General features: G+C 38.0%; 3 protein-coding genes across 3 annotated transcripts in view; 1 reads left to right on the top strand and 2 right to left on the bottom strand.

Moving 5' to 3' along the window:
• Positions 1 to 15,140, top strand: part of MED12L (mediator complex subunit 12L) — a 327,428-nt gene that overhangs the window by 226,769 nt on the left and 85,519 nt on the right. The gene's annotated exons all lie outside the window — the stretch shown is intronic.
• On the bottom strand, positions 53 to 4,117 carry P2RY13 (purinergic receptor P2Y13). The gene is made up of 2 exons (XM_030873229.2): positions 4,057 to 4,117; positions 53 to 3,599 (listed from the first exon to the last, which is right to left on the bottom strand). The coding sequence occupies exon 2, from the start codon at positions 3,582 to 3,584 to the stop codon at positions 2,583 to 2,585; it is 1,002 nt and encodes a 333-aa protein (XP_030729089.1). The 5' UTR covers positions 3,585 to 3,599; positions 4,057 to 4,117; the 3' UTR covers positions 53 to 2,582.
• Positions 9,767 to 14,224, bottom strand: P2RY12 (purinergic receptor P2Y12). The gene is made up of 2 exons (XM_060298494.1): positions 13,822 to 14,224; positions 9,767 to 11,771 (listed from the first exon to the last, which is right to left on the bottom strand). Exons 1-2 carry the CDS (start codon positions 14,123 to 14,125, stop codon positions 10,738 to 10,740), a joined length of 1,338 nt encoding a protein of 445 aa, XP_060154477.1. The 5' UTR covers positions 14,126 to 14,224; the 3' UTR covers positions 9,767 to 10,737.

Raw genomic sequence — 15,140 nt, 5'->3', positions numbered from 1 at the left:
CATGGATTTAGTGACATCTCTAATAGTTATCATGACTTAATTCTTTTATTTTAGCAAATGAAAATCAGATGTCAAAGTACTTTCTAAGAGTTTTGGTGATGGTAATATGCTACAGTTACAAATTTTACTTAACCAAAACCGACAATACATAGCTAAAGCATTTTGTCAATAGCTTTAAAACTGAAATGATGATAGACGTTAGCCCCCAAGCTATACGTGTACTGTTTAATAATCCTGCTTCCTTCCCGGTCATTCACTAGTGAACCCAAGAACACCCACACTTCCCAGGCCCCTGTGTACATGTATAGGAGACCAACTAAAAAGAGCTTGAGCTTTCAAGAAGTTTATATTATCATTTGATAAGAAAAACATCAGTGAAAATTGGCTTCCCTTTTGCTTCTCTAGTATGTAAAAATAAAGCCAGTTTGGCATTTTATCAAATATTTATTGATTGCACAATGAGACACAATTTCTGTTCTCAAAAGTACACATAAGGTATGAAAAGAGTTGATACATGTATGAGCCAGTAGTTACAAAGCAGTGTGATCATTATAATAATTGAGGTGTGACAACACACAGATGATGGAGTGATTGGATTTGAGGTGGTGGTGGGAATTTAGCCAGATGAGATTTCATGGTTTAAGTGATGGCAACTTAGGGTTCCACGGATGGATAAGAGTTTTCTTGGTGAGTCAGAGGGAAATTTGCAAGTGCAATGACATGGGGGCAAAAAAGGAGCATGGCATTTTCTGATAATTATAAACTTACACAAGAGTATGAATTTCCAAGGATGGAAGAATGCTTAGGAAAAAAGGCCAGAAAGGTGGACAAGATCCAGGGCCTTCAGGGCCTTTGAGGCCATGGAAAGAGGCCTGGAGTTCACAGTCTGATGGTTGTATTGGAATTAGTGGCACTTCTACAGAGCATGACTACTCCTTTGTACATTTTATCTAGAAGGTGCAAATCAGCATCTACAATTCCAGATAAACATACTTTAGCAGCTCTTTTTTGAACCACAGAGGGATTCAGGAAAACATATGGAGGTAAATAAGTACAAGTAGGTCACCATCCTCTAAAAATTTCCCAGTATAGATGTTACTGATCGTGGGTCAGCAGTTCTATCTATATGTGTACCAAGAATGGCATAACGATGACATATTCTATTTAAGACATTTGTAATTTATCCTCTGTGGGAAGTATTGTGGGAGATACCAAAAAAACATGACATATTTTCTGTCTTCAAAATATGTTGTCTTTCTTAAAAAATCCTAACCATCTTTGGAGGTTGCAGTCAAGAATACAGCAAGCTAGGGACTTCCCTGGTGGCACAGTAGATAAGAATCTGCCTGCCAATGCAGGGGACACGGATTCGAGCCCTGGTCTGGGAAGATCCCACATGCCGTGGAGCAACTAAGCCCACGCGCCACAACTACTGAGCCTGCGCTCTAGAGCCCGCGGGCCACAACTACTGAGCCCGTGAGCCACGACTACTGAAGCCCGCGTGCCACAACTACTGAAGCCCGCGTGCCTAGAGCCCATGCTCCGCAACGAGACGCCACCGCAGTGAGAAGCCCCCGCACCACAACGAAGAGTAGCCTCCACTCGCCGTAACTAGAGAAAGCCCGCTCACAGCAACGAAGACCCAGTGCAGTCAAAGATAAATAAATAAATCTATTAAAAAAAAAAAAAAAGAATACAGCAAGCTAGTAAAAGGAACTCGGCATTGAGGGCCCTAACATACCCAAGCAGTGGAAGAGGTAATTATTTTCACCCAGAGACATGAGGAAGGAGCATGGAGGTGCTGGCCCAGGAAGGCTTTGCTGAGTAGGTGGAATATTCAACCACCGTTAGAGTATTTGCTGGGCAGAGGGGCGATTCCAAAGAATCAGAATACAGTATTCTTGCCCTTGAATTTGTACACACTCAGGATGGAAGCGAAGTGTTACAGTACAATGTTTTATGTGGCTTAGTAATGCTGCTCGTGCCTCCTATGGTGTAGCTGCGTACTGGGGAAGAGGCTGTTTGTAACTCTAAGAAGAAGCGCCTTCACCAGGTATCTGGGCTTTCTGACCTATTCCCCAGACGCTTTACATCTAGCATCCCTTTCAACCTCTAGCCACAGTTTTCACCAAAGGACTCACAAGGTGGGTTTTTCGGGTTTTTTTCTTTTTAAATCAGCAGGTGGGATACAAAAGCAGTAGCATTGTTTGAATTACATGTGCAGAAGAATGTGAGGTGTTTTAGAGTGGAGGAATGTATTTTTCATAATTAGAAGATATGTATTTTTAGGAATATACATTTCCCCACGATAAATCTTTTCCAAAGTGTAAGTGAACACTCTTGAAAAGGTGACTTCTAGTGGCTGTTTGCTTCCCGTTGCATTCTCTTACGGATACTTCATTTCGGCTTATGAACAGATCTACGTGGAATTAAAATTTATATAATCCTTTCTGTACGCGAGGATAGTAAAATGTAAGAAAGCATTTGCTCGAAGCCATCTTTTCTTTCACTGCTTACATTTGATTTCCAAGTAAATTGTCTTTTGAAGTCTTGTCAGTCAATCATTAACCATGATAAAGTTATCAGCTTAGGGTTATATTGTCTGACTGACTCGTAGGATTTTCCTGGGTGGATGCTGCAATCTTTCTCCCTTTCATACATGGTAGCCTCTCTGTGAATTTTTTACATAAGAATATATATATTAAGGGATCCATGCAAATGTTAGTTGCTGCCAAAAAAAGGGTGGTTTCTTTAGCTAGAAACAGTTGATTTTGCAATCGACAGTCAGTCTTACGGTTGGTTTGACTGTGAGTATATGGGACTCTGACGAAATGAAATGGAGCGAAACACACAAAGAAGACAGCCACGACAACAAATACTTTACCTTCTAGCCTTTTGCTGTTTTTGCTGCCCTTCCTCTTGGACTTTCTATAAGAATTGTATACCTTTTTTGCAATCACCATATAGCATAGAAGCATTAGGACAAAAACAGTCCAGAAAATGGACTGGGAAATGTAGTTCACCACTTCATGCCATTTCAGCCCAAGAGGACCCTTTAAGGAGGCACACTTTTTCACAGATGACGGTGTTGCTTCCTTGTTGCTTAAGATCATATTTGGCAGGGAGAGGAGGAACAAAAAGAGCCAGATGAGGGTTGAGACCACTTTTGCAAAAGCAGGTTTTTGTACGAAGAATTTTCCAAAAGGTCTGATGATCTTGAGGCACCTGTCAAAGGCTATGAGCCCCAGCAGTGTGATGCCCACATACATGGTCTCATAAAAGACGACGGCAGAGAAACGACACACAAAGGCTCTGAGCTGCCAGGGTCCGAGGCGCGCGTCTGAGAGGATTTTAAACGGAAGCATGAGCGTCATGATCAAGTCGGCCACCAGAGTATTTTTGAGGTAGACAATGAAGGTGGAGGAGCTGGGGATGTGAATGAACACCCACAGGGCCAAAGTGTTCAGCAGGGTGCCCAGGAAGAAAACGACAGTGTAGATGGCTGGGAACACCAGGTGCGCTGCCTGCATGTCCCTGGGGCACCTCTCAGACCCGTTGAAGCCCTTCATCACTGTGTCGTTCATGCTTTCCAATGTCAGCTGTTACACATAAACATACACACACAGTAAAACAAGAAGCATTTCATGATTTCAAAACACTACTTGTTAAAAGCAGACTTTAGGTTTGCAGCATGTTAGCACCTTACATGTCTTCATCCCATTTAATAGATCATTTGAGAAGTCCCATGTTGTTTCTGGCCAGAATTTTTAAAGCACATAGTACATTTTTGGTACTTGTAACAGTACCATTACTTTCACACCCTGATGAAATCCAAATAAGTGGTTCTACGCCATTCACAAGTTCGGCTTTTGGCATGGCAGTAAAACAAAGCTGGCTAAGAGGTAAAGTTACTCATGTCAGATTGCTGTACATTATGTAATTTCCTAGGCTCATAATCTAAGGTTTGTAGAATGTTAACCTTAAAGCATTTTTTTTCCCCTTGAACCTATGCCATCACTTATAAGCAAGCCACTCATAATAACAGCTGAAATTCACCTTTGTTTGGGAGGATGCTCAGCTCAGTGTCTTCCGATCGAGGCAGTCATTAGTTCAGCCCATGAAGGCCATGTGAAGCAAATGTCGTTCTGCTTTCTTATACCCAGTTTCCTTCCTCATTTTCACGTGTGCAGTGTGAGCCATTAGAACCTCTTCACATGCAAACCTTTGGGGGATTTTCTAATAAGGAAGCTCTCTCATTTTAAACTTATATACTGTTAATCTACTCTGGTTTGAGTAAGTCAGTTTAGTTGCAGTTGTTTTTATATTTTCTCATATAATAACTTCCCTGCAGTTTATCTTCTCTACATGTTCAATGGAATTTTTAGTGCCTTTTGTATATAATAATAGGGAGAAATGTACAGAAAACAGCCCCAAATTGTAGGAGAATAAGAGTTGACTCTAAAATCAGACAGCACCGTCATCTGCATCCTTGTAGCCTGCTTTTTTCAGAAATGTGTGTTCATTAGGTATGACCTGATTATTTCTGTAGACATGTATCTTAGTCTTTTGGTCTTTCGATCTCTGAGAGATAAGAGGATGTATCGTCTAAGAGTTAAGGGCTATAAGACCCAAATTTTGGGGGGTTAGAATTCCAGATTCACCAATTATTGGGTAGTAGATTATAGACAAATGATTTAGTAGCTCTGTGCCTCATTTTCCCCATCTGTATAATGGGTTTAATAATAGTACATACCTCAGTGTTGAGAGGCTGAGATGAGTGCCTAGAATAGTGCTGACTATATATGAAGCATGAAAAAAATGTTAGCCACTCACTGCTCTGGTGAGCGAATTGCAGATTTAAATGGAGATATACTGTTTCACTTATTAGAAAGCCATTTTTGGAAGTCTCTTCTTTATTTGTGATTGTATGCCAAGTGCTGAAAACTTCAGGAATTTCATCAGTCAACATTGGGTCAAGTTCTATAAAACTTTTGGAAGTATGTAATTGCTGCTTTTGTATAGAGAAAGCTGTTGTCTGGGAAGAAATGTTTGCTCCCCAGATAGATAAAGGGAAAGAGGAAATCAGAAGATCCTATGAGGGAATGTAGAGTTCTCCATGGTGAGTTTCACTTCATATTTCTTGCTATGAGTTTTACCACAGAATTTGACCAGACCGTCGCGTTGGCTTGATCGAGCATTTTGGGTGACTTAGCTTGGAATTCTGAGAATAAAATTACATATCCCACCAGACATTTTTATGAGGGAATAGGATGCCTGATAATTTTGGTTGGAACTACCCAGTGTGGTGGCACAGTCTGAAAAATTGGTGTTTGATTCAAATAAATTGATCCTTCGGAAATACAGATTCTGGATTTTATTAATGTAACGGAACATAATTTAAACATATATCCTTTTATTTGCTTCAGTAGAGAATAAAAGCAAACTTAAAAAAATTTAAGTAGAGGGATTAGATCTATGTCAATTAAGTATAAATTTCCTAATGGCTCCAAATCCATTATTTAGATGCAGGTTCAGAATAGTTTCAATTTAAACAAGGGAAATGCTGTACAAGATAGTTTCATAATATGAAAACTGGAAATCACTTTTTGGTCAAATTTCAAACCGAAATGTGGGAAACCTAAGAGGAGGAACTGATTTACGGTGGCATTTCTAGAGTTACAGAAGTATCTTCTCTTAAATGTAGTAGGTTTCACAATGTTTGACTGTAGTAAGTATCCAACAAATCACTCACTCCTTTATGTCCACGTGCTTCAAACGTATTAGCCAACAGTCTCTTAGTTCGCAGTGGTGCTGGTGCCCCCTGAGGGAGGGTCCTTCACCCTTGATGCCGTACCTTAGAGGCTGTGATGGGACAGGAGCACCGCCTCAGGAGCCAGAGGGCCTGGGTTCATTTCCTTATTCCACCTTTACTTGTGACTTTGGTCAAGTGACTTATGCTCTCTGTGAAACCAGTGCCCCCTCTTCACAATGAAAATAAGTAATAGTATTTGCTTTATAGGGTTGTTGAGGGGATAAAATGAGTGAACGTTTGTCAGGTGCTTTGAATAATGTCCGTCAAATGGTACGTGTTAGTAAGTTTCTTGTTAAATGAAATTAAAAGAAAAATGGAATACTGTGTGCACCTGTGGGGATAGTGCACAAAAGACAGGAGTGAATCACAGAAGATAACGGATGAAGGGTCCTAGAAATTATTCCGATTTGGCAAGCTCCTAAACTAAACATTTAAAATCCTATCAAGCTCAAAGGGAATTTAGTCAAAACCAATTAAATCACACAAGCTAGACTTTATAAGGGATTATCTGGTCTTATTTAATTCTTACAGCAGTCTCAGAGATCCGTCCCATTTTACAGATGAGAAAATGGAGGTGCAGACGTTAAGCAGTTTGCCCAAAGTCCTGCAACCAAAGCCCACTGTAAACCCTCATGGTCTGGTTTCAGAGCCCCCGCTTGGAACCAGCCTCTCTCTCTCCTGTCTGTCAGAAGCCAGAGACAGGGTGAATGTGGAATTGTTTACCAAATTCTGGAGTTTTTGAGCTGCGTATTACTGATTGATGAGTGAGGAGATAGAATCCACTATAAAGTTTCAGGGACTTGTGAAACTCTTAGTCTCAAAGTGAGGTGCCAGGTTGAAAACGTAAATTGGTTCATAGCAGTAGGATCAGGAGAGAATCAGATATGTAAGGAAAAGTCATAGAAATTAGAAGCCTGCCAAATGGGAATAAACTACTTTTTGCATTTGCTGTCTCCTTAGGGATTGTCTTTTGGATCAGAGTCAACAGTATAATGTTCATGTTGATGTAACCACTACCATATAAATGACAATTGAAAAGATGTGGAAGTATTTGCTTTCATTTGGAATGAAAGGCAAAGTGGGAACTCCTGTACTCATAGAAGAGCCTTTTACTTCCCATCAAAGGATACCACGGTACTTTCTCAGATTATATGAAAGTGTTTAAAATCCCACAATGAATTAGCCCAAGGTGGTAATAATCTAAAATAAATTATGCAGTTTAACATTAACTGTAGTGATCTGTGTATGAATAAATTTAATGTTAGAAAATCTCTACATAGAACTGGAAACAGGCAATAAATTCACACTACTATCTGAAACACATATATTAATATCCAGTTTCATAATTTTATTATAAAAGGAAAACCAGTGTAAAGAATTCAAATATAGACATATGTAGTAGAAAGTGAAAGTTAATTCCCTTTACATATACCTACCAGTGTGTGTGCAAATATATATGTATATATTTATGTATTGACATATTAGCTCTTTGTTTCGTTCCATGTTAGTACATGAAGATTTGCTAACAAGTTTTTTTTTAAAAAAGTTACACTATATAAAGGTACCATAGTTTAGTTAAGCTGTTACTGATGGACGTTTAGATTTTCTTTTTTCCCCATTTTTCCTCTGTTGAAAACATGCTGTAGAGCAAATACCTCTCCATGTATTTTTGTATTTTGTTCCAACATATATTTATAGGAAGTTTCCTAGAAGTGGGATTACTGGGTCAAAAGCTGTGCATTGCAATGTTGAATATTTTCAAAAAGCTTTCCAGAAAGACTGTACCCATTTATAGTCTCACCAAGTAGGATTATCCAGCACTATTACTAAAAATCTTTTAAATCAGTTCTAAACTTACAGGTGAAAAAAGCCGTGTCATGTAAATATAAATTTATTTATTAGTGAGGGTATATATCTTTTCATATTTTCATTGCCTATTTGTATTTATCCTGGAAATTGATTTTTTTCTTGCCCTTTTCCCATTTTCTAAAAAAAAGTCAGGCTGTTTCTCTTTACTTATCAGCTTGCAAGTATACTTGCATATATTTAGTTCCCACCAGCCTCATTGTAATCCCAGTTCCCACTTTGGGTGTTACCGTATCATCTAGGTCAGCCGTAGGAACCTGTAGGTGTTTTCAGTGCAAAACTGCTGAAACATCGAGAGGCATGAAGAGGGGGTTCTTTCTCTACATAGGGCTTTTCTCCCTGTTTTTAGAGTTCTAGTCCAGGGGTTGTCAATCTTCTAAATAGCCAGTTAGTAAATATTTAGGTTTTGTGACCCCTGCAGCCTGTCACAACTATTCAACCCTGTTGTTGTAGCAGGAAACCAGCCATAGATAAAACCTGAGTGGGTGTGGCCTGTGTGCTAATAAAACCTTATGGACACAAAAACTTGAATTTCATACTTTAATGCAACGTAAAGTTTTATTCTTCCTCCTGAAAACATTTGAAAATGTAAAAACCATTCTTAAGTCACAGGCTGTACAAAACAGGTGCTAGGCTAGATTTGGCTTGTAGGCTAGAGTTTGTCACGGCTGCCTATGACTGTTTATATAAGAAACCACTGAGAGAAACTTTCAATAACCAGCATCCTTAGGACTTGTTAGCCACTAAGGCCATGGGCAAGACTACACTTTGTTTGTCTCATCTTCTGAACCTGAGTCTACAAAATTTGGCATCTCCCTCTCTCCGTCCCTCCCTCCCTCTCTCCCTCTCTCTCTCTCTCTCTCTCTCTCTCTTTCTGTCTCTTGAAGTTATTGTGAAATGTGACATGTATTGTGTATATTAAAGTTATTAAAGCTAGAGATAGTGACATTTTCTGTGTATAATGAGTGCTCCATAAATACTGATCTCTCAGTCTGTCTTGAATGGGATCAGTTTGATGTTTGATATAGAAGTATCAACAAAGTGTGATTTAGAGTTTAATGTAAATGTTTCATGTTATATATAAAAACATAGATAATTCCAAACATTTTACAATTTCTTTTCCACAAAAGTACTGTAATACCATTAGCTTTTCTGTTTTGCTTTTTTTTTTTCTTTCTCTTGTGGAAATTGTCATCTCAGTGAATGAGTTTAATCCAAAATGAAAGATTGTTCAGGAAATCTCTGCCCATCCTGTAGTTTCCCGACACCTCATGTGATCCTGGCACCGTGAGGTGGCCAGCTTTCATCCACTCTCTACCCCTGACTTGACTGGATTGAGGAGTAAACCTGCCCTTCACTTTTCCCATATACAAAGTAAGATGGTCCGGTTAGTTGATCCTTAGTTTCTCTTCCAGCTCAAATATCCTGGTATTCTTACAGAATGTGCTTACTCATGTGACATGAGAGTGAATTCCATTGGTTTACCTGGCAGAAATGGCTACTGCCTTTGCCCCAGCCGCAGGTCGAATATGCATCTCCACTGACATCCAGTGCTTGCTTGCAGAAGTGCCAGAGAAGGAAATGTGGCCGCTGGAGAATAGCTACCATCTAGGGAGTTAAATGAGTTCAACTATGTACTGAAATTTAACTCAGCAGAATAAAATAGATTATTATTGGAGTTCAGTGAACTTCCTTTTCCTACAACTCACCATTTTTATTTCTTCTCACATTATATTTAGATATCGGTTTCTATGCCTTGTATTTGGGAATCACCTCTGAGGAGCCTAAATAATTGAGATGAATCGTGTCCACTTCCAAGTGTGTTACGTACTTTTTTTATAATAAAAAATAATATGGCTTGTGGGGAATCAGACTACATTATAAGTTTGACCTATTTTTTCATTTACATATGAACTAATGGATGCGAGACGTCACCTTCAGAAGAGATTTTGCCCAACAGTGTGTAATAAAACAGATTGTGTTGGCAGCTGTCTTTTCTTAAAGGGGTTTGATGTAGGCGTATATGAAAGATGAGTCATAGTATCTAGTGTCTTTGAACAAAGAAATTCCCACAAAGTATGTTTTAGAGTTTAATGTAATTTTTTTTATTATCTACACAAACAGGTAATTCCAGACATTTTCATCACTTTCCTGCTAATAGTTATACTGTTCAACTGCATAATCATGTTTAACTTGTTTTTCTCATAAGGGAAATGTTCATTAACCCAACTCGCAGGCAGTTTCTAGAAGCTAGTTAATAAGGATAAGTATCGATGATGGTATTGTATTTACTGAAGTTGTCAAAGTAGTAGCAAACTGGTTTCTCTGGTGTTAAGGATATATTCATAAGTTTTTGGTATTAGAATGTCATAAGGCAACTATTTTAATAGCTTTCCTATTTTTGCTCTTTTTCTTGAGAAGGTAGTTTTAAAACCTCTACTTAATGAAAAAAAATTTAGTCTCATCAATTACCATTTCAATTAGTTTAAATCCCTTAAGTTTTTACTTATAATTAAAAGTTAGTAGTTACTGTTCTTTGCATGTCCCAGTTACTTATGAGTATCACAATAGGTCAGCATTTGGTTAAGGGACCGGGATATATATACATATGTAAGTACGTTTAAGTATATATACATATATAAGTATAATATTTGGTCAGAAGATTTTATCAGATCTATCATTCTTAGTTGATTACAATAAGTTGATAATAGCATTGTGATCAGTAATATATTTTAAAAATTACCGTAAATGTTATTATATGTTTACCCATTTTGCCAAAACTCTACACGTCTGACTTCTGTGTAGTTTTGCATGTGGCATGGTGACTGGGTGCAGTTTGTTTTGCTACACAGCTACATGTTCAGTTACTTTTCTGCATTTTAAGATTGCTTTCAGTACCGGACAAGTAAAAGAAAATTGCTTTTGTCACCTTCTGTTACTTGTTTCAAGAGTCATCATGACTAACTCAGCTACTTCTTAGTCAGTATTAATATTTTCACATAGTGCTTGCCTGTTTGGAGTTCCAAACACTAATAGACTGAAGTACTACCTCAGTTTGTTTACATTGGGGTCTCTTCACTTGGGTCACCACCATCCTGTCCTTTTTTCCTGTTTTTATGGGATGCAGAATTGGAGCATCTCAGCATACTCATCAAGGAATTTTTGAAGGATTTGCAAAGGAAAAAGTAGATGAATGGATCCAGGCACGCGTTTAAGGAAGTTAACCAGAGAGTGCTCTCTTTGACGTAGAACAGAGTATTCTCAGCAGAGCAGTCAAAGACATCCCGGGTTTGACTCAGGGTGTAGGGAATTCGGGCAAAATGGAAAGGAACGAAACAAATAAAAAATACAGCAATGATAATGAAAACTTTGATGTTTACCTTTTTCTTGGGGACTTTGCCGACGCCCCTTGTTCTCACGTATGACTTGTACAGTTCTTTTGTAATGAGCGTGTAGCATACAATGACAATTAGAAAATTAATCCAGAAAATGACTTGACAGATGTAATTGACTATTTCATGCCAGACCAGACCAAACTCTGATTTCAGGAATGAGCATTTCTTCACATTCTTGTCACTGGGCCTCCTGTTGGTCAGAATCATGTTAGGCAAGGAGAGTAAGAACATGAATGCCCAGATGACGACAGAGAGAATCTTAGCCCCCAGGAGATTGTTGGGGTTGGATGTTTTAAATGGCCTGGTGGTCTTCTGGTAGCGATCGATAGTTATCAGTCCTAGGAATGAGATACTGATATACATCGTGAAATAAAATACAACAGAGGTCACTTGGCACACGAAGGCTCTCAGCGGTCCTGTTCCCAGTTTGGCATCGCTGAGGATTTTGAATGGAAAAGTCAGAATCATGAGAAGATCAGAAATGACTGTGTTCTTAAGGAAAATAATAAAGTTGGATTTACTGTGGATTTGAAAGAAAATCCTCATTGCCAGGCTGTTTGTGATGAGTCCAACGAAAAACAGCACGGTATAGAAGAGCGGGAAGAGGACCTGGGTGATTTTGTAATCTCGGGTGCACAGGCTGCCATTCCCAGCCGCAGTGGTGAGGTTGTCCATGGCTTGTGTTTCTCCTTGGCTACCTAGAGGGGGACAGAGGGCGTGATTATTTTCAGTCCCAGATATTTGATTTCACTCTCATCTCGGGGGGTAACATTTTTGGACAAAAATTGAGGTGTCTGAGCCTCACTGGGTTGGAGTTAGTAAGAACACAGAAAAATTGAGGTGTCTGGTCCTCACTGGGTCGGAGTTAGTAAGAACAGAAAAATTGAGGTGTCTGAGCCTCACTGGGACAGGAAGAACACAGAAAATTAAATCTCAAAATATTTCATGGTGACAAATATTTTATCTGTAGCAAAATAAAATAGCCTGAAGAACATTGTGTGAAGGTGTGGCTACTTTGTGTTTCTTGTTTTTTGAATTTTTGCCTCTTATAGGACATTTATTGATCTTAGGCAAAAGTGCACATACATAAAAACTAGAAGAGAAATACTCGGGCTGTGCTTTGTTCTTCTGCAGCTTCATTTCCACGCCTTCTAACTTTTTTGTTTCTATTCACAGTCACTTTTCCTACACCATCCTTGTTCCTGGACTTCATTTTCCTCTAGTACCTTCAAAGGGTTCTAAGGAGAAATGACCGATAATTGCTGAGTAGAATTTTAAAAGTAAAAAGTGAAAAGAAATTGGTATAACATCACTTGTGGAAAAATTGTTGTTAAATAAATAAAAAGCAGAAAACATTTTTTTTCTTTTATAATTGGAAGGTATTTCTGCTTCTCTATTGCTCAGTCATCCGTTCAAAAATCAGCCTCATAGAGACTATTCTTTAGCTCCAAATATTTTAACCCATGTGAATCTCTTTTCCAACTTTGCTCAGTAAATTTTAAGGTTTTACATATGTTTTCTTGAATATCATTCAGTGCAAATTTTTAAATGCTAAAAAAATAAGGAAATGGCTTCTGTATGTAGTCATCAGATGGCATTCCTCAAAACAGCCTGGGCATACTTTCTAGATTTATAGAGTGTATATGATTAAAATAAAATACCAAAATCATGTCCTTGTCTGGTTCCATAGGTTGTTATACCACAACAGGCAGCTATAAAGGAAATTAACACTTGACTTGAATACATTATTTGGCATCTAAGTTTTGAAATTTAAAATGAAATTTGTAAAATTTTAATTCATCAAAAACAAATGGAATTGATTCTGTGTAAAGTGTTATTCCTAAATATGACATGGTAATGTTAAAGTACAAATATCTAAATTAAAAAAAATCCTTCCATTTAAAAGATTTAAATATAGCAAAGGCAGCGCTAAGTTCCCCCAAATGTCAGTGGAATTCTTTTTTCCATCCTTTAATTACTGAAAGTAGAACAAGTGAAGATTCATGTCACAATATGGCTTCAATTTTCAATACCTCCTCACCTGTTTAACTTAAAAAATCAAACAAACAAACAAACCTAAATAAACCCTAGTATTTGACACAAGATCACTGATTTAACCTTCCTTGCTACTGCTACTTGCCTTTGTTTATGCCCTGATGGTTTTGGAAATTCTACTTTGGGAATGCTCATTTTGCGTAGACTGTAACTTATTTAATAAGTATTCTTGGTATTGAGAATTTCGGCTCCCTCTATCTATATTAAATTTCATTTTACACTCAAGGTAAAATAAGTAAGACCATTTGAATTTTATTTCCATGTTCTGTGTAAATTTTTTTTTTTTTAGTGAAGAAGTTAATGGTTATCTCTAACATCGTTAATGCAGCTTGTATTTTAATTTATATTCCATATAAGTACCTGCAATGATATTGCTATGAAAGTTTTCCAACTTTAAGAAAACTTGAAAAAACTCACACACACATCATAGTGCAAATACATATACTTGTCAAATACTTCTAGAGATAAAGTTACCTGGTTACTCTGTTGATTCTGAAGGATTTGAATGTATCCAGTATGTGGTAGTTAATAAAACCTGCAGAGTGGCATCTGGTTATTTTCCTTTTAATGTCTTAGTTTAGCTGTTTACACTCTTTATGATAGACAGTCTTCTGAGCTTTCATCAGTAAGGTCTGGAGTGTTCTGGAGAGAAATAGAGGGAGAGAGGAAGAGGACTTCACAATCAGAAATTACCTTCAGACACCGTGGACTCAAAGCTATGCAGACGCTGTGTTTCTGTCTGGCTGCTTTTAGGACTTCTGCTTTTATTTCCTTGGGAAATATGGGGCAGCGTGGGTGAGAAGTCATCTTTTAAAAAGCAATTTAAAATCTTGTGGCTTTTTACTGAAACCTGCCATAGAGTTGATGCTTTGTGAGTTCTTTGGGTTATTTCCCATGAAAATGATAAATCCAAGTGGAGAGCAAGCCTGTCAACGTCTGCTTCCTGGAGAAGGTTGCAAACTTGCTTTCTCAGATGTTCATTTACCTGGAAACACATGTGCTCAACACTGGGTGATATATTGCCTTTTAACAAGTAATCACATTTTAACTCTTAATGTGTGCTCGTTAGGGATGTTCGGTTTCTTGCTCTTTGTTTTTTTCCTGGTTAATAATGTCAGTATTTTAAATCTGTGTTTGAGCAACTCTTTGTAGGCGCCACAGTTTCCCCCCATTATAAATTTTAAGATTCTAAAATTACATTAAGAAAGAGAAACAGTTGTATCCATTGCCAGGCTTATTATATAGTGTCTTTCATGCTTTTCTCGAGTAGAATTTAAATATAAACAAATTATTATTACTTTTCTTTTGACTTTGCTTTTGTTTTTTTGGGGAAATATATCATTAAATGAAGGGACTGTGGAATCACTACTACCTTTATGTAAATATTGTGGGCACTCACGCATGTGTACGCACTCGTACGATATTTCAAACTGTAGCGTCCTTCTGTTACCAGCAGATCCACTTGGGTAGGTGTCTTTGCTGTGAACATATGTTTTGGTTATTTCTTTCTTCTGAGTTTTGAGTGTGTCTGTCTCTGTGTAGGTTAGATAATCTTCAAGGATGGTTTTCAAAGTACAGAACAGCAGCTCAGCGTCACCTGGGGAATCAGGAGAAATGCACTTTCTTGGGCACCAACCTAGCCCCAGTGGATCAGAAACTCAGGAATGCACCCCTCACCTGTGGTTTCACATGAGCCTTCCAAGTGGTGCTCATACACACTCAAGGTTGAAGACCACTGACTTAAACTACCTGAGAATTTTGTTGGCATTATGGATTTGAAATCAAGCTATGAATTTGGGTAATTTCAGTTGGAAATGTCAGTCACGTGATGATCCCCATCTGTTAGTCATCTAGAGGTGTCACTTTGATGCTATACTTTTAGAAGATTAACTTATTTGTTGGTTTAGAGAGACAGCATACTTTCTGAAAAACCTTTTATGCTACATACACTTCAGAATAGTAACAGCCAACTTTTGATTTCTTATGTTGTCACGAATTAACTAACATTTTAT

The sequence above is a fragment of the Globicephala melas genome, chromosome 4 (genome assembly GCF_963455315.2).
Source record: "Globicephala melas chromosome 4, mGloMel1.2, whole genome shotgun sequence".
Taxonomy (NCBI): Eukaryota; Metazoa; Chordata; class Mammalia; order Artiodactyla; family Delphinidae; genus Globicephala; species Globicephala melas.
This window is presented reverse-complemented; position numbering and strand designations above follow the sequence as displayed.